Here is a 23,938-nt window from a genome sequence, read left to right as displayed (position 1 = left end):
AACACTATGAATCCAATATAATGAACAAACATTTTAAAATCTCTCAAAGATTTTATATTTCTATTTTTAGTTTTTGCTTTATAATGTACATAATACAAGAATCTCTTACTATCCAAATTGATTGGTTCTTTAGTTTGAGCTAAGAAAGCAAGGGATCCTTGAATATTAATAGAAAGCAAATGAATGGATATAATTTATAAACATTATGCATATGCACATTGGGGAGGTTTGCTAAAAAATTTTACTATTGTAAAAATGACCAGCGGCTTCCCTGGTGGCACAATGGTTAAGAATCCGCCTGCCAATGCAAGGGACACGGGTTTGATTCCTGCTCCAGGAAGATCCCACATGCCAAGGAGCAACTAAGCCGGTGCTCCACAACTACTGAGCCTGCACTCAAGAGCCTGTGATCCACAACTATTGAGCCCATGTGCCACAAGTACGAAGCCCACATGCCTAGAGCCCAAGCTCCACAAGAGAAGCCACAGCAATGAGAAGCCTGAGCACTGCAATGAAGAGTAACCCCTGCTGCCCATGCACAGCAACAAAGACCCAACGCAGCCAATAAATAAATAAATAAATAAAATTTATTAAAAAAAAAAAAAAAAGACCAAATATTGATGTGCAAACAAGTCACCTAGGCATCTTGTTTAAATGCTGACTTTTGATTTAGTAGGTTGGGTGTGAGGCCCAAGACATACAGTTCCAACAAGTTTTCAAGTTAAATGGAAGCTGTTCATGTAAAAACCATACTTGAGTGGCAAGGAACTATAGTTACTGTCTGCCTTTTCAAACTAGGTGAGTTGTACCACATACAATAGTAGGCAGAAGGTTATATCACAAGATAAAACACAAATATAATCTCATTCTGTATTTATTAAACAGAAAGTATTCTTACTTGGTGGGCGTAAACTGGGTCCAGGTCCATAGTTGTCATCATTTGCTTCTTTTTCTTTTTTTTCCTGATCCCCAGCTGCCTGCAGGCTGGGAAATTCTTGCTGAAAATGACTATTCACTTGGATTCCTATTGATTTTTTTTAAAAAACATTACATGTAATTTTTATACTGAAGATAATTCAAAAACCCTCCCACGGTAGAGCTGTCTTTTTTTGATAATTTATTCCACATTTCAATGGTGACTGTTCATATCCATAAAACTTTCAAATTTATCTAGAATTAGAATCCCTTGGAAAGTTAATGAACAGCCATGAGGAGATAAAAATCTAAGAAAGGAATCTGCCAGACATTGTTCCAGTGGACTCATTAAAGATGATGAGGCAACTGAGGAGAATTTTACTTGTTTCTCTTTTATTATGACTCCTTTCATTTTCAGTACAAGTCAAATTCCTTTGCTAATAAATAATTCTAAGAATCAGTTCAAACAATATCACAAATAGAATTTATGAATCAACACTACAAGTATCATGGTGAGGCTAAAATGCGTTCATTTTAATTTACTACTGAGATACTGACTGCACCTCACTACTCATTCACCTATCTACCTATCTGTCTGCCTATTTATTTCTATACTTCCATAAATTAAAAGAGCTGATTTTATTAGCTTGAGGGCCTAGATGGGTTTTTCCATACAATGTTTTATAGACATGTTTTGCAAATGGGAAAATTAAATTTTGTTGGGAGTCCATCATTCCTAGTGGGGAAGGAAGTATTATAGCTACTGTGCTTTATGGCTACTCTCTAGGTCTTCTCTACCATGGAAATCATGAGCAGCATATTTGAAACAGAAGAGGTTTAAGAGCACAGATGGAGATTAATATGATTTCTAGCAATCAACATAATGTCTTGATACTTTTAAGTCTCAGAGCTGAAGGGACAAGATTTTGTCTGGTCATGCAGGGTAAAGATAGAGTAATGTAGGGCACAGGGTATCTTAAAGATTCCTTCTTTAATCCCTATTATTGGCTCATACATGGCTCTTAACACTGAAACTTATAACTAGCCCAAGAGAATTTTTAAAAGACCCTTTTTATTTTAGGGTCTGATAGTATGTTTTGACAATGTTCTCTGTCCCTGGCGAAACACCGTAATTTGTCCCATATCTCCTGCATGGCTGTTCAGTAACTACCAAGCCTAACTAGTTTCCCCAGCTAATGTCCACTTACCATCTCCTTGCCCACCTTGCTTGTTACTGGCCCATGATTTGGGAGCAGGTGCTACTTCTGGGGGAGCTGCAACCCCAGGTTTTGGTTGTGCTGGTGGAACTTCTGGTGCTCTTAAAAAAAATATGAATCCATTATTTCAGATATTATATGTTTAAATAAAATAAATATTGCATTTAAGTTAAATTTGTATACAAATTATTTTGGCTACATATCTACTCAGATGCACCCCACCCCCATGTTTTCCCTCTGCTACATTCCTTTAAATGAAGTATAGCTATTTTTGTCCCCTTTCATTTCTACCCTTGAATAACCCAAGGAGAAGACAGCTTTGTTTTTAATTTTGGAAAGAAAGTAAGGGAGGAAGGGAGGAAAGGAAGAAGCAAGGAAGGAAGGGAGAGAAAGAGAAAGAGAAAAAAGAAGCACTCATTATTGAACATAGCTACCAAAAATTTGCTTTGAAGAAGTGAACATTTATAATTAGAAATAACATTATAGGCATACATACGGTCTGGACTGGTGGAATTAGCCAGGGGCTAAGGCTAAACAAGCTCTCCATCTGGCAGTCAACAGGTACACCACTGTACACACTGCTGTTAATCAAAAGAGTTAATGGCAACCTGCCTGATGCATCCCCATTAGTAAAAGGTGTTTTAAAAGGGTCTACAGTTTTTATTCAATTCTTGTAATGAGTTAAGGCTTAAAAATGAAACAGGTAGTTAACAGACTTAAGAGATGCAATATATTTCTGGTATACTCAGACCTAAAACTGCCTTGCTACTACAAAATAATTCTGTAACAACTAAGAAGTAGAGAACAGTAAGTCTTCAATAAGCATCACCCAAGTAGTTGCATTTATTATATAAAGCTCCCCAAACCAGAATACAGAAATTTAGTAACAGATATAGGCAAAAAGCATCAAGCACTCATGTTCTTGTCTTATTTTAAAAAATTACCACTACTTAGCTTGGTCATTCAATAAACCAAGAGCCCTGAATAATCCTTTACACAGAATGCTAAATATTTATCGAGTGAATGATGATTAAGATGGATATTGCTAATTCCATGTCAGCTTTCTTGATAATTCTTTATTCATTCAAATAATATTATTGAGCACCTATGATGTACATCAGGCAGTTTCAATGAATCAGGTAGACAGTAACTTTCAGCTTCGTGGAAATTATTAAACAGAATCAACTCAAATCATTTTAGAAAGAGAATGCCTGATTTGGTAAGGATGGCATAGGAGGAAGCCTGACATAGTGTATGATACAAGGAAAGTTTTATGATTAGCAATTTTGTCATCTGTTCTACCTTGACACATGAAAATACTGCCACTAACCCACTCATAGGAAAAATTACACAAAAGTTGACTATATAAAACACAAAAGTTGATTCCATAAAACACTTTAAAGGGCATAAGATATGTAATACACATAGCACAACACACAGCAAATATAAGTTCCCATAAGGGGAGTGATTTCATTCTTTAGTAGACTTTAACTCACTTTTCTTCTTCATGTTGCTCTTGTTTTGATGCCCATCCCGTGCCATCTTTAGGTACAATGTTCACATTAGGATCATTGCCTTTGTTTTCTGCTTTGAGACTTGGGAGGTTAGCAGGTGGTGGCATACGCCGTGAAATACCAACTTTTCCAAGACTCTGTAATCCATGTCGAGCTGCAACTAAAGATCAATAACATCAACTTTCTTAGTAACTATTTTATTCTTAAAACAAAATAAAAAGACAACAGGAATTAATGGGATCTTGAATTATATTTTCTAATATTTTAAGATAAAAAATTTAAAACTAAGCCACACACCTGCAACATAACCCAATGTAGAAATTATATTAAAATTAACTATCAAGCCACTGAACAGAGGCTTTAAAAATTCTAACAACTGAGACTTCCCTGGCACTCCAGTGGTTAAGACTCCACGCTTCCAACGCAGGGGGCGCGTGTTCAATTCCTGGTCAGGGAACTAGATCCCATATGCCTTGCCCCCCCACCCAAAAAAAGAGTATACAGAAAATAAATAAAAATAGAGCATACATTAAAAAAAGAAAATTCTAACAACTGAATCAACCCTACAAACTATGAAAAAGAAAACACTAACAATGCTATTTTGTAATTTTTCCAGGGAATCAATTTTAAACTCAAAACTTTGTACATTAAAGAATAAATGGGACTTCCCTGGTGGAGAAGTGGTTAAGAATCTGCCTGCCAATGCTGGGGACGTGGGTTCAGTCCCTGCTCCGGGAAGATCCCACATGCCACGGAGCAACGAAGCCCATGCGCCACAACTACTGAGCCTGTGCTCTAGAACCTTCATGCTGCAACAACTGAAGCCTGTGCGCCTAGAGCCTGTGCTCCACCAGAAGAGAAGCCACCGCAACAAGAAGCCCACACACTGCAACAAAGAGTAGCCCCTGCTCACCACAACTAGAGAGAAAACCTGTGCAGAGCAATTGAAGACCCAGTGCACCCAAAAATAAATAAAAATAAATTTTAAAAAATCTTAAGAAAAAAAAAAAAAGAATAAATATGATACAAAACAGACTCACAGACATAGAGGACAGACCTGTAGTTGCCAAGGGGGCGGGAGGTGGGGGGTGAATTGGGAGTTTGGGATTAGCAGATGCAAACTATTAAATACAGAATGGATAAACAACAAGGTCTTACTGTATTCAATATCCTGTGATAAATGATAATAGAAAATAATGTGAAAAAGAATGTATATATAACTGAATCACTCTGCTGTACAGCAGAAATTAACACAACATTGTAAACCAACTATACGTGAATAAATTTTAAAAAAGACTAAATATGCTGCCTTTATGTACATAATGAATACTGTTAATGCACCATACAGTAGCATGTGTACATGGTCTAGTTTTCACTCTTCACTGTAAACACTGGGTTCAAGGGATCGAAAACAAAACAAAAACCACAGGACTCTCTCTAGTCCATAACTAAAAGTGGTAGAATAAATCCACTAATACACAGCTTTATGCCTATCAATCTCATTCACCTAGTCTCTCCTTTGGAACCACATCGTTTTACTTATTTTCTGCTAACAACAAATAGGAAAAAATAAACACACTTTAAAATATTTATAAATTCTCAACTTAAAAAAAATTCATATCCCCTCAAAGATGTATATGTACATAAAAAACCCCATATCAACAGGGCTGTATTAACATATGTTTGCCCTAGATCCTAATAGTAATAGTCCTAGTGCAGCGGTCCCCAACCTTTTTGGCATCAGGGACCAGTTTTGTTGAAGACAATTTTTCCACGGACAGGGGGTGGGGCAATATGGGGATGGTTCACTCACCTCCTGCTGTGCGGCCCAGTTCATAACAGGCCACAGAACGGTACAGGTGTTGGGGAACCCTGCTCTAGTATGTCGTTTATAGTAATAAAACAAAACCATGAAAACCATAAAAAACATCAATGCCACTTGATTTTACTCACCTGTGGTTTTCTGAGTTTCTAATGATTTACCCTTGTAAGTATTAAATAAACTGAGTGTCGCATACTTTTTCCCATCCTTTGCTTTTGTGCTCTGGCCTGACTTCTCCGACATTTCGGTGGAAACTCATCGAGTCCAGAACCTCCTGCCACACCCCTTAAAATCAGTCTTCAACACGTACATAAGAAAGAGAAATAAGGAGGAAAATTTTAGAATTAGTTTACTAAATGCTCTCAGTAAATTCAAATGTTCACAGAAATTCTGAAAAATAAAAATATGAGAAGTTAAATCAATCTTCAATAATTCATATCAATAATAATTTCATGAGTCTGTTTAATACTGTAAAATTCCAATAACCAACATGTGACAAAATTAATCAAAATAAACTACCATGCGCTTCGTGACTACATTATTTATGGTCTGTAACCACTTAACTATACTATAGAGAATAAGGGTTTTAACCCACACGGAGATGAACAGTTCAAATACAGTGAATCTATGAACAGACTTCCTATGTAATAAACAAATATTATTCAACTTAATAGGGTTGAGATAACTGGCATGATCAGCTTACACATACGAATCCAAACATGACAGAAGGATAACATCGTTTCCCTATAAATTGCATGCCCGTGTTTTCAGGCAGTACGTGTCTAACAAAGATCTATTAGTTTAACAGTTTAGAATAGAAAGAACATTCTATTTTCTCTGCATTCTGCAAAGGGTAGAACACTTCCTCATAAACCGCAGGTACATAAAAACAATATTCTATTTTATGGCTATAGAGTAAGCATTCAAGAAATGGTGTACACTTGTCGAAACAAGCCTCTGTGTACATGACAAGTTAGAAGTAAACAGTATTTTAATGAACATTCATACACAAAGAGAATGTTAATCTTCGGAACTAACGTACCCTAATTAAAAACTAGTCTATTAATAAACAGATGGAAAGACACAGATTAGCTCTCATACTATTTCTCCTCAATTTAATGAGGTGTACATTATCAACCAAGGAGCTGTTTCTTTCTGTTTTTGTTTTGTTTTGTTTTGTTTGTTTGTTTGTTTGGAGGGTGAAAGTAGAGCAGGAGGTGGTGAATTCTACCAAGAAAACAGCATAGCATGGGAGTTAAAGATAGCAGAGAATAGTATATAATGCAAAAAGCATTCAAAGTCAAGGAATGCCTATGTAGACTCTATCATCGTAAAAATCATTTCAAGTAGTGGTTTTACATCTGTCAACTGTAAAATAAGCATCACATGCAGAGATGTGATTTTATATTCATATCAGCTGCCTCACAATACTTATGTAGTTCTGTAAAATTTATCAGTAATTTTCACATTATCTCATTTCAGTCTAATAACTTTATGATATAGTTAGCATTCTGATTTTACAGATAAAGAAACTGATGTTCATAGGCAGATGAGACTGGATTTGAAATCAAGGCTTCTGGGTCAGTCCATTTACACCATGCTGCCTCCTCCCCATGTAACTGTAATCACTTAGCTTCTCCAAGTATACATTTACAATAGACCATTTTTCCTTCAACTAACTGTGAAAATGTCTGATCTGCAACCAAAAGAACTACATTAATATACAGATGGTTTGCGATCATATGTGGAAGAATGTGCATAATTAATTTTATCCCAAGGGTGCTAATGATGACAGTGTAAAGAGAGCTATACTCCAAGAATCTATCCTGCTGGCATATTTTCACCAATAACATGGACAAAGATATACAGGAAAAATATTCATCTCCAGTGAATATTCACCAGATGACAAAATTAAGATTCAAGGAAATCTTTCTTCAGGTGAAAAATAAAGTAACTGACTATAATTGCCTCATTTGATGGCAATTTAACACTTAAGAATCCTCAAACTTCTCAACACAATTACTCAAGCAACACTTAGTGGAGACCCTCACGTGCCTACACCATTTAGAAAGCAACAACATTAAGAAACTCCTTAAACTTCCTAGCGGCAAACCTACAAGCCTACCTGCAGCTACATCCATCTTTCCCAAGGGTTTCCTTTCCTTTCCTTCACCTAGTGTTACAGTGGTTCTCAGTATCATCTAGAAACTTGTTAGAAATGCAATTCTCAGGCTCTGACCCATACCTACTGAATCAAACTGAGGATGAGGCCCACCACTGTGCCTTAGAAAGTCCTCCCAGTGATTCTGAAAAATAGAAAAGTTCAGGACCCACTGACTTACTACAAGCAGATATATGCTAAAACAGTAGTCCTTAACCCTTGCCACACATTAAAATCACCTACTGCCTGTTTATATTTCTCCTTTGTTTTGAATAAAGTTTTAACTTTACCTAGAATACAAGCATCTATTTCACATTAAGGATTTCAGAAGCAAACCTACCAAATATTCACAAAGCATGAGAGGAAAACTGTAGTTAAAAACATTAAGTTGAGGGACTTCCCTGGTGGTGCGGTGGTTAAAAATCCGCCTGCCAATGCAGGGGACATGGGTTCGAGCCCTGGTCTGGGAAGATGCCACATGCCGCAGAGCAACTAAGCCTGTCCAACTAGTGAGCCTGTGAGCCACAACTACTGAAGCCCACGCCTAGAGCCCATGTGCCCTAGAGCCTAGGCTCTGCAACAAGAGAAGCCAGGTCACGGCAATGAAGAATAGCTCCCGCTCGCCACAAGTAGAGAGAAAGCCCGTGCGCAGCAGTGAAGGCCCGATGCAGCCACAAAAAAAAAAAGAAAACTGAGTTGAGAGTCAACAGGGAAAATATCTCAATTTTTGACAAAATGCAAATGTTATACAAGAACTCAAGAAAAAAAACTTGAAGAAATTCAAACATTAAAGCTACATGGGGACTTCCTAGGTGGTGCAGTGGTCAAGAATCCACCTGCCAATACAGGGGACAGGGGTTCGAGCCCTGCTCTGGGAAGATTCCACATGCCACGAAGCAACAAGCTGGTGCGCCACAACTATTGAGCCTGTGCTCTAAAGCCCGTGAGCCACAACTATTGAGCCCACGAGCTGCAACTATTGAAGCCCATGTGCCTAGAGCCCATGCACCTAGAGCCCGTGCTCCACAACAAGAGAAGCCACTACAATGAGGAGCCCGCGCACCACAATGAAGAGTAGCTCCCGCTCTGAGCAACTAGAGAAAGCTCGTGTGCAGCAACGAAGACCCAACACAGCCAATAAATAAATAATTTATATATATTAAAAAAAAGCTATATGAACAGACAATTCACTAGGGAGAAAGAATACCACTAAGCAAATGTATTAAAATGATCAATTTTATAAGTAAACAAAATTAACAAGACACAGCAGTTCAGCCCTGTCCATATGCTTACACAAGGAAAACAAAGTAACAACACAATTTAACCACAGGAGAGTATCTACTTCAATTCAGCCATCACAAAACATTAGAGCCTGGAAAGGATCACAAAAATGAACTGTAATTTCCCTACTTAAAAGTAAAATAAAACCAAAAAATTTCCTATAAATTATAAAGAAATTCCAAATACAAAAAAAAAAAAAAATAAATAAGAAAAATTCCTGCAAGTATATAATAAAATTCATGTTTCAGTAGTTCTTTTTAAGGTTCAAAATTCTGTACAAAGTTTCTTCTTCCACTATTAATAAACTACTGTGTATACAGTATGCCCTTCAGTACATGCATTTTCACCAAACAGGTAAACAAAATACATACTGGGTATATTCTGAGGCAAGAAAGATGGACAGAGAGTCAGCTTCTCAGGCCACTAGAACAGAGAATAAATTTATTCTTTCATATGCTTATAAGCCCCTCTAGTATAAAACACAAGAAGGCGTTATAGTACCTACTAAGCCCCTCCAAAAGTAAATCGTAAATACATATGATTGAAGCTAGTTCAAATCATTCAAAAGATAATTCCACCAAAGATAAGACCAAACTATCACCATGTACCTATTTCTATAAAAGAATATGCACCTCTAAGGACAAAGATTTGTAGCCGTAAACAATAAGACTGGATAAATCAGAAAAGCCAACTGTATTATAACAGTTTGCCAGTTAAGTGTGGTGCTTTTAGTAATCCTATTCCTGGGCATATATGTGGAGAAAACTCTAATTTAAGAAGACACATGCACTCGCTATGTTCATAGCAGCACTATTTACAATAGCCAAGACATGCAAGCAACCTAAATGTCCCTTGACAGATGAATGGATAAAGATGTGGTATATATACACAATGGAATACTACTCAGCCACAAAAAAAAAGAATGAAATAATGCCATTTGCAGCAACATGGATGGATCTGTAGACCACACTAAGTGAAGAGAGAAAGAGAAAGACATATACCATATGATATCACTTATATGTTTAATCTAAAACATGATACAAATGAACTTACAAAACAGAAAGACTCAGACAAACTTGTGGAGTTACCAAAGGGGTAAGGGGGGTGGAGAGAGATAAATTAGGAATTTGGGATGAGCAGATACAAACTACTATATATAAAATAAACAAGGTCATACTGTATAGCACAGGGAACTAATAAACCATAATGGAAAAGAATATGTATATAAAACTGAATCACTTTGCTGTACATATGCAACGTGTTCATACATATTGTCCAGTGAAGGCAGGAGTGTGTGTGTATGTGTGTGTGTGTGTGTGTGTGTGTGTATAATTTTACTTATATATAAATAAAACAAGAACTTAAGATACTGAGTCGATGTGATCCCTAACAGACAGGAAACAAATGAAGTGAGCTGTATGGTTTCCTGAGCTTACTGTCTGGAGAACTCCCAGATCAGGGCACTGAGAAGGGAACTCCGAAGAGAATCCAACTGGAGGCTGGGAGACTCCCTAAGTTGAAGACTCAAAGCTGGGCATTCAGGACGACTAAGATAACTAGGATATAATACTGAAAAGAAGAGAGGTATTCAAAGAGAAAATGCTACAGATCTGCAGAAGATCTGTCCCCCTTTGTTTATTCAGCAGAGCATCAACATGCACGTGTGTGAGGAAGCCACCCAAAGCCAGGAAAGAACCACCGAAATTAGAGGGAACAATGTCTGTTGCTCAGGAAGGATGGGGAACAGTGACTATTCTCATGTGCTAGACTTTAAATCACACTGTTTCTGGTAACTGAGTCCCAAGTAAACCTAAAGAATGTTTCTCTTAAAAAATAAAAAAATATCCAGCACTCAAGAAGGCAAAATCCACATTGAACCATTCAATTAAAAATAACATCTTTCATATACATTACCATATATAAATTACTAATAAGAAAAAACATCAAGTTGTACACTTCAAATATATGCAGTGTATTGTATGTCAATTATATCTCAATAAAAGTTCTTAAATTACACAGGCAAAGAAGCAGGAAAATATGAACCACATTAAAGAGAACAACCAACCAACTGAAAACAATCCAGCTGACCCAGATATCAGAATTAGTGGACAAAAATGTTAAATTATTTTATTATAACTGCATTCTATATGTTCAACAAGTAAAAAGATTAAATATAGAAAGACATTAAAAAATCAAAACTTATAGAAATGAAAAACACACAAGATGGGGTGACAGCATTTTAGACTTTGCTGAAGGAAAGAATAATGAACCTGAAGTCATCAACAGATGAAAGACAGTAAGAAAGAAAACTTAAAAAAAGAAGAGAGTATCAGTTAAGCCCTGAGACAACTTTAGGCAGCCTAATCTATGTGTAATTGGAGTCGCCTAAGGAGAAGGGGTGAAAGAAAAAATAACAGCTAGAATCTTACAAAATCTGATGAAAACTAGAAACACAGATGCAAAAGACTCAACAAAGTCCAAGCATAAGAAATATGAGCTAAACTATACCAAAGCACATCATAATAAAATTGTTCAAAACAAATGTTAAAGAGAAAATCTGAAAAGCAGTTAAGAGAGACAAACGTAAGAATCAGAGAAGAGGGAATTCCCTGGTGGTCCAGTGGTTAGGACGCCACACTTTCAAGGGCGCAGGTTCAATCCCTGGTCAAGAAACTAAGAGTTAGGGGAGAGAGAAAAAAAAAAAAGAATTAGAGAAGAATCCTCCTTTGAAACCATTTCAATGAGAAAATGTTGCAGCCACATGCTTAAAGTATTGAAAGAAAAACCTGATAACCCAGAACTCTATACCCAGCAAAAATATTTCAAAAATGACCAACAAAGAGTTTCTCAGACTTAAAGATGAAATAATTCACCATTAGCAGACCTACACCCTAAGAAATGTTATTAAGTCTTTCAAACAGGAGAAAACAAAAGAAAAAAACGTTACCAGACAGAAGGCTGGATCTACAGAAAAGAATGAACAGCACCAGGAATGAAACGAAGTGAGAAATGTGCGAAAAACACATTTTTATTATTTAAATACCTTTATCCCAGGAATGCAAGGTGGTTTAACCTTCAAAAATCAATCAAGGCACTTCACCATATAGTAAACTAAAACACAAAACACACGACTAGTTCAACAGATGCAGAAAAAGCATCTGACAAAACACCCATTCCTGATAAAATCCACTCAGGAGACTAAGACTCAGACCACTAAAGGGCACCTATGACAACTTATTTAACACCAATAAAGTCTATTAACAAAAAACAAAAACCTATAGCAACATCATACTTAATGGTAAAAGACTGAATGTTTAACCCATGTTCTGAAGAACAAAGAAAGGCTATCAATTCTCACCACTTCTGTTCTTGCCACTGCAGTAAGACAAGGTGCTGGGGGGGAGGGGGGGGGGGTGTGTCAGATGGGGAAGAATGCGATAAAACTATTTGCTAACATGATCATATGAGAGTGAGTTAAAAATTATCCGCACTCTGGCTGGACAATTTCCATTAACTTTTAGAAAAGACGAATACATCATTTTTGGACAAAATTTCCTTGCTTTCAATATACTCTGCCCATCTGTCAACAAGCTTTCGTTATTTTGTTAAAAAATGTTTTAGGCTAAGCTGTGAGCCACTAATGCACCACTGTCCTCACTTCATCAGAAGTGAATCTTTGTTCTCATAGGGCTGCTTTCAGGGGACCAAACAGGTGAAAGTCTGATGAAGCAAGATTAGGATTAGAGGGAGGATGCTTTAACACCTCAAAATGAAGTAATCCATGACAGATTTAGGTTTCAAAAAGTTTGTGCGAGATGGGTACAGAAACAACTCACTGAAGAGCACAAACAAAAGCGCTTGGATATCTGCAAACAAAATTTGGACCGATACTCTAAGGAAAATGAAAGTTTCTTAAAGAGAATCATTACTGGTGACAACACATGGATTCATCACTACGAGCCTGAGAGTAAACAGCAGAGTATGGAATGGAAATATCCTCAATCGCTGACCAAGAAAAAGTTCCAAAGTCAACCATCAGCTGAAAAATTGATGCTTACAGTTTTCTGGAATTCTCAAGGGAGAGTATTGGAGCATTATCAGAAAATAGGTTCACAAATCCACAGTGCTCGTTACAGTGAGATGCTTATTGAAGAGCTGAAGCCAGTGTCCGCAAACTTCTGCCCACACTGTCGACACTACAAAAAGTTCGTTTTGAAGTGTTGAAGACAGAGGCACATTTGTGGCTTGCAGCTCAGCCTAAAACATTCTTTAATGACGGAATACGAAAGCTTGTTGACAGATGGACAAAGTGTATTGAAAACGAAAGCTTGTTGACAGATGGACAAAGTGTATTGAAAAGCAAGATTATGTTGAAAAATGATGCATTTGTCTTTTCTTAAAGTTAATGAAAATAAGTTCTGCAGCCTGAGTGTGGATTATTTTTGACTCACCCTCGTATATATAGAAAATCTGATGAAGTCTATTAAAAGCCACTAGAACCAAGAAGAGAGTTTAGCAAGGCTGCATACAAGATTAATATACAAAAATCAATTATATCAGTGCATAGTAGCAACAAATAATCAGAAATTAAAGTACAACTTTTAATAGCAATTAAAAATAGGAAATACTTAGGGATATATCTGACAAAAATTGTGCAGTATTTCTTTACTGAAAACTACAAAACATTAAAGACCTAGATAAATGAAGATAGGCCATGTCTGTGGGTCAAAATCCCAATATCAAGATGTCAATTGTTGCCAAATTTATCTATAGATTCAAAGTAATCCCAAACAAAACCTCAAAATGAATTTTTTTTACAATAAGCAAAAGAACTTCAAAAAGAAAAGTAATGTTGGAGGGTCAATGTCACCCGATTTCAAGACTTATAAAGCAGCAATGAAGACACTGTAATAACAGTGTAAAATAGATCAACAGAACAGGGTCTAGAAATAGAAGAATATGCAATACTCAGGACTTCCCCAGTGGTCCGGTAGATAAGACTCTGTGTTCCCAATGCAGGGGGCCCAGGTTCAATCCCTGGTTAGGGAACTAGATGCCACGTGCTGCAACTAAAGATCCCACACATCACAACGAAGATCTTGCAGGCCGCAACTAAAACCTGGCACAGCCAAATAAATAAATAAGTAAAATTTTTTTTTAAAAAAGAAGAAAAACATACAAAACAATGCAAAATGGTACAAATTTGCAAAGGGACCATAGCAAAGGGTACAAACTTGCAGTTAGAAGATGGGATAAGTTCTGGAGAGCTAATGTACAGCATTATGACTATAGCCAACAATACTGTATATGTATTTTGAAGCCACTAAGATCTTAAATGTCACCACACACAAAAAATGATAATTATGCATGTGACGTATGGAGGTTTAAGCTACTACTACAGTGGTAATCACAATAGAATATATAAATGCACCAAAATAAATCTTAAACTTACACAATATCATATGTTAATAACATCTCAAATTTTTAAGAAAGGACCACAGACAAAATGTAAAAGCTGACACTATAAAACTTCTAGAGAAAACAGGAGAAAATCTTTGCAACCCTGGGTTATATAAAGACTTCTTAGAGGAACTTCCCTGGCGGCACAGTAGATAAGACTCTGCACTTCCAGTACAGGGGGCCTGGGTTTGATCCCTGTGAACTAGATCCCACACGCATGCCGCAACTAAGGAGCCCACGTGAGCCCACATGCTGCAACTAAGGAGCCCACGTGCTGCAACCAAGGAGCTGGCGAGCAGCAACTCAGGAGCCTGCCTGCCACAACTATAGACCCAGCACAACCAAATAAATAAATATATTGAGAAAACAACAACAAAAAACCAAACAAAAAAAGACTTCTTAGTACATTAAAAGCACAATCCACAGGGAATTCCCTGGCGGTCCAGTGATTAGGACTCCGAGCTTTCACTGCCAAGGGCATGGTTTCAATCCCTGGTTGGGGAACTAAGACCCCACAAGCTTTGTGGAGTGAGGGGAGGGGAGGGGTGTGTCCACAATCCATAAAAGATGAAATTTCTAAATCGGACTTTTGCCTTTTGAAAGCTGAAAATGAAAAGACAGCTACTATTTGGGGAAAAACATGTGTAGATCATATATCTGATGAAACACTTTTATCCGGAATATGTACAAAACTCTCTCAGAACTCAATAATACAACATACAACTCAATTATTTTTAGAGGGCACAGGATTTGACACTTTACCAGAGGTACACAGGTGGCAAATGTGTGTAAGGATGTTCAACTTTTCAGCATCATTAGTATTTGGGAAATGCAAATCTACACCACAGTAAGATACCTCCATACTTCTACTGTATTGGCTAAAACTATGGAAAAATTATACCAAGTGTTGATAAGAAGGTGGAAGAATTGGAACACTCATAGCCTGCTCATGGGAATGTAAAATGTTATAACCACTTGAGAAAACAGTCTGGCAGCTTCTCAGGAAAAAACACCCAACAACCATACAATCCCAATTCCACTCCCAATGTTCTTACAAGAGAAATGAAAATATATGTCTATATGAAGACTTACACCTGTACTCTGGTTCATAGCTTTATCTGCAATAGGCAAGCACTAGAAACAACCCAACTGTTCAACAACAGGTGACTGGATAACCATATTGTGGTATATACATAAATGGAATGAATACCCAAGCAATAAAAAAGAATGAGCTACTGATAAATGTAACAACTTGGATAAATCTCAAAATGATTATGCTGAAGGAAAGAAACTAGACTCCCAACACATACACTATATATAGAATTCAACGGTGGATGAAAAATGTTGCCTCCCATATCAGAAGACAAAGGATGTTGTTGCCATCATGTCAGCAGCCACAGGCAACTGTGCACCCTGAGGGAATTCAGGATGGAGAAAAGGAGGATACCAGCCCTAGGTAGCTAGGGTGCATATCAAAGGAATGATTTCAATGAGCCCAGACCCCTGCATCTTCCCATCTTCCCACACAGAAAAGCACAAAATTCATTAACTTGTGATGCCTGGTTTTCTTTATTTTTTTAAAAAGATTTATTATTTATTTATGTGTGTGTATTTATTATTATTGGCTGTGTTGGGTCTTTGTGGCTGCATGCGGGCTTTCTCTAGTTGGGGGGTGCGTGAGCAGTGGCTACCCTTCGTTTCAGTGCGTGGGCTTCTCATTGCAGTGGCTTCTCTCGGCATGTGGGATCTTCCCGGCCCAGGAATAGAACCCGTGCCCCCTGCATTGGCAGGCAGATTCTTAACCACTGCGCCACCAAGGAAGCCCTTGGTTCTTTAAGAGTAATTTTTTGATGTTCCAACTACCTAGGTTTTGTTGCAAAACTTCTACATATCCTGGCTCCTCCCCCTTCAGACTAATCCCTAAGAGCTACCTGAGAGGCTAACTTTCAGGCTTAAGTCTTCAGTTTCCTCCACCAAATAAAATGTAATTCTCAACTTTTAGGTTATGCTTTTTTTTCTGCCGACACTACAAAATGCAAATGTATGTATGGTATGGGAAGCAGATCAGTGATTGCCTATGGATGGGAACGGGGTGGAACAGAAGGAAATTTTTGTTGATATGTTCATTATCTTAGTTGTGGTAAGAATTTCAGGATGTATATATACAAAACATCAGATACTACACTTTAAGAATGTGCGGTTTGTTATGTGTCAATAAAAATATTTTTAAAAGATCAAGGACCCCAAAATTCTAAGCAAACAAGAGTATTACCATACAAATCTATTAGGACACATTAAGGAAGAGACCATGATAATCAAGGGATTAGAAATAAAGTTATTACAGATATTTACACAAATTTATTGTGAGTGTAGACTGCAAGGTATGACATTGTGATTTATAAGAAAATTATACTTGGTCTTCATCCCCACTCCTGGCACCCTTGGAATTTCCTAAACGAAAAAATAAAGATGTCTTTCGTTATTTATAACAAGCCCCTTACAACCACACCTGAGTATATGTTAATGTAGTGACTCCAGGAAGGCCTCTAGGGGTGGGGGCTGGTTGCCAGGGGAATCAACCCTGTGATTAGAGGGCTGGAACTTTCAACACCATCCCGCTTTCCTCCAAGGAGAGGAGAGGAGCTGGAGGTTGAATTAATCACCAGCGGCATGATTGAATCATTCATGCCTCCACTAAGGTTGGGAACACTTCCTGGAGGATGGAGCACCATAAACTAACTACACAGGGACAAAAACTCATGTGCTCGGGACTCTTCTGGACCTTGCCCTGTATATCTTTTCATTCACTCCTATCCTTTAATATCTTTGTAATACACTGGTGATCTAGTAAGTAAATTGTTTTCCTGAGTTCTGTGAAGTGCTCTAGCAAATTAATCAAGCCTGATTTACAGCCAGCCACTCAGCCAGAAGCATGGGTAACAATCTGGACTTTCCACTGGCAGGGTGACAGTCTTGTTGGACTGAACTCTTATTAATCTTTGGGATGTGATGCTATCTCCAGGTAGTCAGATCAGAATTGAGTTAAAATTTTGGACACTCAGACAGTGGCTGGAGAATCTAATTGCTTGGTGTAGGGAACCCCACTCTCTTCACATGGTGACCAGAAATGTCAGAAGTAAAGAAGAATATTAAGAGTATAGGAGATATACAGTAGTGTTTTTAATTTATACAAAGGAAGAGGGCAGGGAGGGAAACAGGCTGGCAAGGTATGAAACTGGAGAAATCAGTAGATCTGACAAGGAATAATGAAGAACAATGTAATAATAGAGCTAATACTGGAGCAGGAAAAAAAAAGTCAGAATACATAAGCAAAGAATCTACAAACCGTTTTTTGTTCCTGAGGTTGATAAGAAAGCAGTTTAAGACTCTTGTGTGCTACAAAGTTAACCAACAGACAAAACTAGAAATGTAGAAGAAAACCAATTGGAAATGAAAAACACTGCTCTTATTAAACCATGTAGCATACAATCACCTAATTCAAAGGAATGCACTTAAGTACTTCGGTTACCAGACAAAATAATAAGTTTTAAAAGTTACCCAGCACTTTCCCGGTGTCTCAGAGGTTAAGAATCCACCTGCCAATGTAGGGGACACGGGTTTGAGCTGTGGTCCAGAAGATCCCATATGCTGAGGAGCAACTAAGCCCGTGCGCCACAACTACTGAGCCTGTGCTCTAGAGTCCGTGAGCCACAACTACTGAGCCTGCATGCCACAACTACTGAAGCCCGCACTTTGCAACAAAAGAAGCCACTGCAATGAGAAGCCCGCACACAGCAACAAAGACCCAACACAGCCAATTAATTAATTAATTAATTAATTAAAAGTTACCCAAAAAAGGCAGAAAATAAAAATCAGAATGATAATAACTGATAAATTCAAGAGCTGACTCAGGGAAAAAATATATAAGTGAGCTGAATCACTCTGCTTTTTAAGTTAACACTAACAATGAGAAAGATAATTTAAAATACACAGATGAAGAGAAGGCTCTGAAATAAGGGTTTTCTAGGAAAACAGAAATTACCAGATTTGGCTCAAAATAAACAGGTAAAAACAATAGAAGAAAAAAAAAGCTGTCCAAAAGCTGTCCACCCCCAAAAAGCATCTAGCCCAGGTGATTCCACAAAGAGAATTCTGACATTAAACAGAGACAATCCACATGCCATTTACAATGAACTAAAGGTAGGCCTTGGCAAACTAAGGCCTATGGCCAAATCCAGCCTGTGGCCTGTTTTGTAAGACCTGGGAGCTAAGAACAGTTTAGAACCCAGAAGCGTAGCTTAAAACAGTCTAAGAATCTATCCTGAAAAAATACTAACATGTGTGCAAAATACACATACACATAAGGATATTCACTACAATATGGTATGTGATATAATTTATAACCTGTCAGTCATGAAGTGATCCATATTTTGACACAGTTACTGAATACCCACTATGTGTATACTATGGCTATGTAACACCTACTATTCTGTAGACTGGAGATATAAGAGAGAAGAATCTGCTCTCAGGGGTCTTACCTTCTAGTTTGGTGATTCAAATAATAGGTAAATAAAATCATTTCAGACAAACACCATAAATGAAACCAAATAGGACAACGTGAGAAAGTAAGACAGGGTGGAACTACTTTAGATTAGGTGATCACTACAAGCCTCTCTGAGGAGAGCACTTCTGACTTGGGTCTAAAGAGGAAGCACACAGCTTCAAGGCTGAAGAAAACACAAAGGCCCTCTGGCCCTGATATGCTAACCACGTTCAAAAATATAAAAGCTGGTGAAGCAGAAGCTAGTAAGAAAGGAAGAGCTGAAGGAGAGAAAGAAGGCTGGATGAGGTGGGCCTATCAGGATTTAAAATTTTATCTTTGAAACAATGGGAAAACCCTGAATTCTGAGCAAAGGCTTGTCTTTTGTTTTAAGAACATCAGTCTGAGAGTTCTCTGGTGGTCCAGAGGTTAGGATTCGGTGCTTTCACTGCCACGGCCCACGTTCAATTCCTGGTCAGGGTACTGAGATCCTGCAAGCCTCTCAGAGCAGCCAAAAAAAAAAATATATATATATATATATTATATATATGTAAATTCTGGCCACAATGTGGAGAATGGATTGCAGGGGGCAAAGGGTGGAATGTGAAGATATCACAGATAGCCACAGACTAGGCAGAAGATGATGGGCTGTGGCTGAAAAATGGAGACCAGATATGGGAGGCTAGGAAAGAGCAATCAAGGACAATCTGGGTCTTGAACCTGAAAAACTGGACATTAAGTGAGGTGGGGAAGACCAGATTTAGGGAAGATGGGGGAAGAGGGGAAATCAAGAGTTCTGTTTTAGCCATGTTTAGTTTAAGATAAAGACAGATGTACAGAAAGTACAGAAAGATGTTCAAGATACAAAGTAAAAAAGTATAGTACCACATGATTTTTAAAAATAACACATGCTAAGTAAGAAAAATAAAATACACATGTCGAGTATGAAAAAGTCTACAAAATCATACCACAAATTATCTGCAGTAGACACTGCTGATCATAAGGGACTGTGACTTTGTTATATATACTGCAGCATCTAAATCTAAACAATAGGGACTTCCCTGGTGGTGCAGTGGTTAAGAATCCAATGCAGGACACATGGGTTTAATCCCTGGTCGGGGAAGATCCCACATGCTGCGGAGTAACTAAGCCCCTTCACCACAACTACTGAGCCCACGCACCACAACTACTGAGCCCACGCACCATAACTACTGAGCCCACACACCGCAACTACTGAGCCCACACACCACAACTACTGAAGCCCACGAGCCTAGAGCCCGTGCACCACAAGAGAACCCACTGCAACTAAAGCCCGCATGCAGCAATGAAGACCCAACACAGCCAATAAATAAGCAAATTTATTAAAAAAAAAAAAAATTTTTTAAATAAGTGCACTCTGATTTTGTAACAGAAGATAATAAAGAACAAATGTTTCATGCAATGACTTGAAATAAAAAAAAATCAGTTTCCAGACCAGAAAAATGCAAAAATGTATGGTTTATGATTAAATAAAAATAAATTTAAAAAAATCTATCCTCACTGGCATTACAAATATCTAAAATATGCAAGAATGTTATCAAAAACTACAGATAAACAAAAGTAGTTGGTGAGTTCATTTGACTTCTGATCTGCCTGATCTGTGGTTTATACAACAAATAAAAATCAGAAAAAAGTAATCTCCAAATACACACACAAACCTACTTTAAGTGAACATTCATTGAGCTTATTAACACCATTGTCATTATTCTTCCTCGTATCATGAAAGGTGCTTGCAAGTGTAATAATGAAAAATACCTCTTCCTTTTGAGCACTGGCTCCTGGTACCTAACCCACGTGTATAACACTGTTTCCAAAGAACAACCTATCTTCTCTCTTGTGTGCTCTTGCCCTTGGATACTAAAACCTTAAATAAGGAAACCTACATTTGCTTAAAGCCTGCTGGAGTAATTAGTATAGTCTCCGAAATACCATTTAGCAAAGCAATCCTCTATAGGTTACACAGAAACAACAAGCCTTCTGAAAGTATTGCTGTAGTGACAATATTCATTCAACAACAGCTATAGAACAAATGTGTTGAGAACTAATAAACTGCCAAATGTTGTTATAGATGTTAGGATATACCATGAAAAGACAAATGATAGCCCCCCTCCCTGTTTTCATGGAACTTTTAACAAACAATAAACAAGTAAATGAAAATATGGATATGAAAAAACTCAATTGGGTAAAAGGACAGCAAAGAGAGGAAAGAGACTTTAGACAGGATGGTGAAAGTCTGGAAGACTTCTATGAAAAGGGTACATGAGTTAAGAAAATCAATCAGTGGTTCTCAACTCAGCCTGCACAGACTTAACCAGGAAGATTGTAAAAGATATTATATGTCGAGGCCCCATTGCCAGACCAGTTAAATCAGAATTTCTGGGGCTGGATCTGGCAACAGCATTCTTTAAAAAGCTCCCCAAGTGTCCCTAAAGTGCAGTCATGATTGGGAACCACAGGAAAAACACACCAATTTTGATCTTGGAAACAAGGCATGAGAGGAAGTCAGGGTAGACAAAAGTCAAATTTTGCAGAACCTCTTAAGCTAGGATAAAGAGTATTACCCTTGAGTTTGTTCTAAATGCCAAGAAGAGCCAAAGGAAGGAAAAATAATCCAAAAAAAATCTCAATTGCTGAGTAAATGCATGGCTGCATTCAGCAGACCCACACCTTACATAACAAAAGAGTACAATTTACATAAATTAGTAATTCAAAAACCCCTGAAACTCTTTCTCTTCAAACCTGCCAGCTTCTGATTTCAAAAAAACACATGGCACAGTTATAAGAGACCAAAGGAACTATATCCTCTACTTGTATCACTTTTAATTTTGAAAGCTTTTATTATTTGTATGCTACTAAGAATATTTTTTAGGGAGTTCCCTGGTGACCTAGTGGTTAGGATTCTGGGATTTCGCTGCCAAGGCCTGGGTTCAATTTCTGGTTGGGGAACTGAGATCCCACAAGCTGCACGGCAAAAAAATATATGTATATATAATATATATATATAACTACCCTGTCTACTATGTACCTAAAAATCTAAATCATTAAGGGCTGAGGGTCAGTTAGCAAAAACAAAGCTTTTTCACTAACACACCCTCTTTCACTGTTTAAGGAAAGGGAAAGTAAACATCTCTCTAAATTCAAGGTTCTATGAGACTCTGAGCAATGCTGGTTAAGAAACTAGCACTTTTTTCACTGAAATGAGATGTAGCAAAACATGCATCTACATTTTCCAAATTTCAAACAACCAATACATGTTGCCTTTAAGATGAAAGAAACGAGGGGGGGGGGGGGAGGAAGCCAGTGCTTTTAAAACAAATAGACTGTTTCCAAAAGGTCTAAGGGAAATTTAGAAGGAAGCAGATTACCATAATATAAACATCAACTTTTTGAAATGAAATAATGGAACAGTGGTAACAAAAAGGTGGTTTTCATAAAAGGATAGGTATTACAGGCTGAAAATTTGTGGGGAAAAAAAATCTGTAAGGGATTTATTTCCACATCAAGAGGAGATTAGGTACCATCTCTAAAATTCCTTCGGCACCAAAAATTATAAGATTATAAGGTGACTTATTTACAATTACAAAAGGATTTAAAAGTATTCAATACCAAAAATATTATTTTAAGTGATATTTAAAATCTGGTATATTTGGGGAGGGGAGAGCCTCCAAATCACCAAAATCAAAATCACCAACTTGCAAAATTCAATTAAATGACAGAATCATAATCTTTCTGGCCTCCAAGGGCTTCTAAGTATCCAAGCTCTGTTTACCTCTCTTTCCTCCTTATTCTTATGGTGATTGTTTAGTTCCTCTGGGAAACAGCACAATGTCCCACTCATTTAAATTGTTAACATTAAAAAGAAACTGCAGCCATTTCCAGATGAGTGTGCTGGGCACATTCAACAAATGTTTTATTGAATAAAGGAAGACAATATACTAACTTATTAATACTCAAGTATCACATACAAATATAAAAATAAAGAGCTTCTCTGTGTAAACCATTTTCATTGGTTTCTGTGACTCTGACACCTGCCTCATTTTTTCCCTATCCCTCTGCATAAATATTAACTGCTTTTGTCAGCTCTCTCCTCTATGTGCTCTTCCTCTTTGGCCACCTCATCTACTGTTCACTGCTTCAGTAAAAATAATTCCCAACCAAATCCTTCCTTCAAGCTACAATCTTTAGACATTCATTTTTAATACATATAGAACAAAACATCTCCACTTAAATTTCTTGACAGAACTACAAACTAAAAATGTTTAATTCTGCCATCCGCGCAAAAAAATCTTTACCCAGTGCCTACTATATTAACAGGCACTACTAGGAACAAATGAAAAAGAGACATGCTGATATCATCAACTGAGTGGAGATTTGAGAATGCTGGAAAAGATTTGCAAAGAACTGGGAGGAAAAGAGTCAACTAGTCAAATGAGGCACTGACAAGCAGCACTGAAACCTGAGTAGAAGCTGGAAGCCAGGGATATACAGTATTCCCAAGACTGTGCCATTTGAAGACTTAACAATGTCCAACAGCATGTCTAGGAGTGGGGTGTAGCAGGAGGCACAAAGCAGCTAGACTGAATAAGAAATTAGAGTTGTGCCAGACAGGTGTAAAAAAAAGCAAGGGAGATGAGAATACTGCCAGGAGTATGGTTAGATTCACATTTCATGGGAAGTCTAAACCAGAGTAAAGTAAGAGAACTTGGAAAAGAATAAAGACGGGAATAGAAGGAACTGGAAATATCAAAAAGATTGAATAAAAGCTCTAACAACAGTGTTTATTGAATGCTTGAGGAGTAAAGCTCATTATGGATTGTTTTGTTCATTTAATAAAAACAACAGGAGAAAATGTACTATCTGAGAAAAGTGGAGGCACAGGGGTTTGTGATTTGAATGTAAGGTTTCAGGTGATGACAGGGTTTACACTAAGGCATTAAAAGTCAAGAACACGTAATATGCATGACTGTGTGCATATGTACATGTACACAC

General features: G+C 37.5%; 1 protein-coding gene across 17 annotated transcripts in view; it reads right to left on the bottom strand.

Annotated features, from left to right (window-relative positions):
• Positions 1 to 23,938, bottom strand: part of PRRC2C (proline rich coiled-coil 2C) — a 96,761-nt gene that overhangs the window by 64,059 nt on the left and 8,764 nt on the right. For 12 of the 17 annotated variants that reach the window (XM_057729998.1, XM_057729991.1, XM_057729993.1 and 9 more), the window contains exons 2-5: positions 5,600 to 5,765; positions 3,629 to 3,806; positions 2,124 to 2,233; positions 899 to 1,024 (exon numbers count right to left, since the gene is read on the bottom strand). In XM_057729998.1, the coding sequence (XP_057585981.1) occupies positions 899 to 1,024; positions 2,124 to 2,233; positions 3,629 to 3,806; positions 5,600 to 5,711 (526 nt within the window). In that variant the 5' untranslated portion in view covers positions 5,712 to 5,765. The remainder of the gene's footprint in view (positions 1 to 898; positions 1,025 to 2,123; positions 2,234 to 3,628; positions 3,807 to 5,599; positions 5,766 to 23,938) is intronic. The other 5 variants (XM_057729992.1, XM_057729996.1, XM_057730007.1 and 2 more) reach the window with 3 other exon arrangements.

The sequence above is a fragment of the Hippopotamus amphibius genome, chromosome 3, assembly GCF_030028045.1.
Source record: "Hippopotamus amphibius kiboko isolate mHipAmp2 chromosome 3, mHipAmp2.hap2, whole genome shotgun sequence".
NCBI classification, from domain to species: domain Eukaryota; kingdom Metazoa; phylum Chordata; class Mammalia; order Artiodactyla; family Hippopotamidae; genus Hippopotamus; species Hippopotamus amphibius.
Note: the sequence above shows the minus strand (reverse complement) of the source record. Positions and strands in the feature narration are given on the sequence as shown.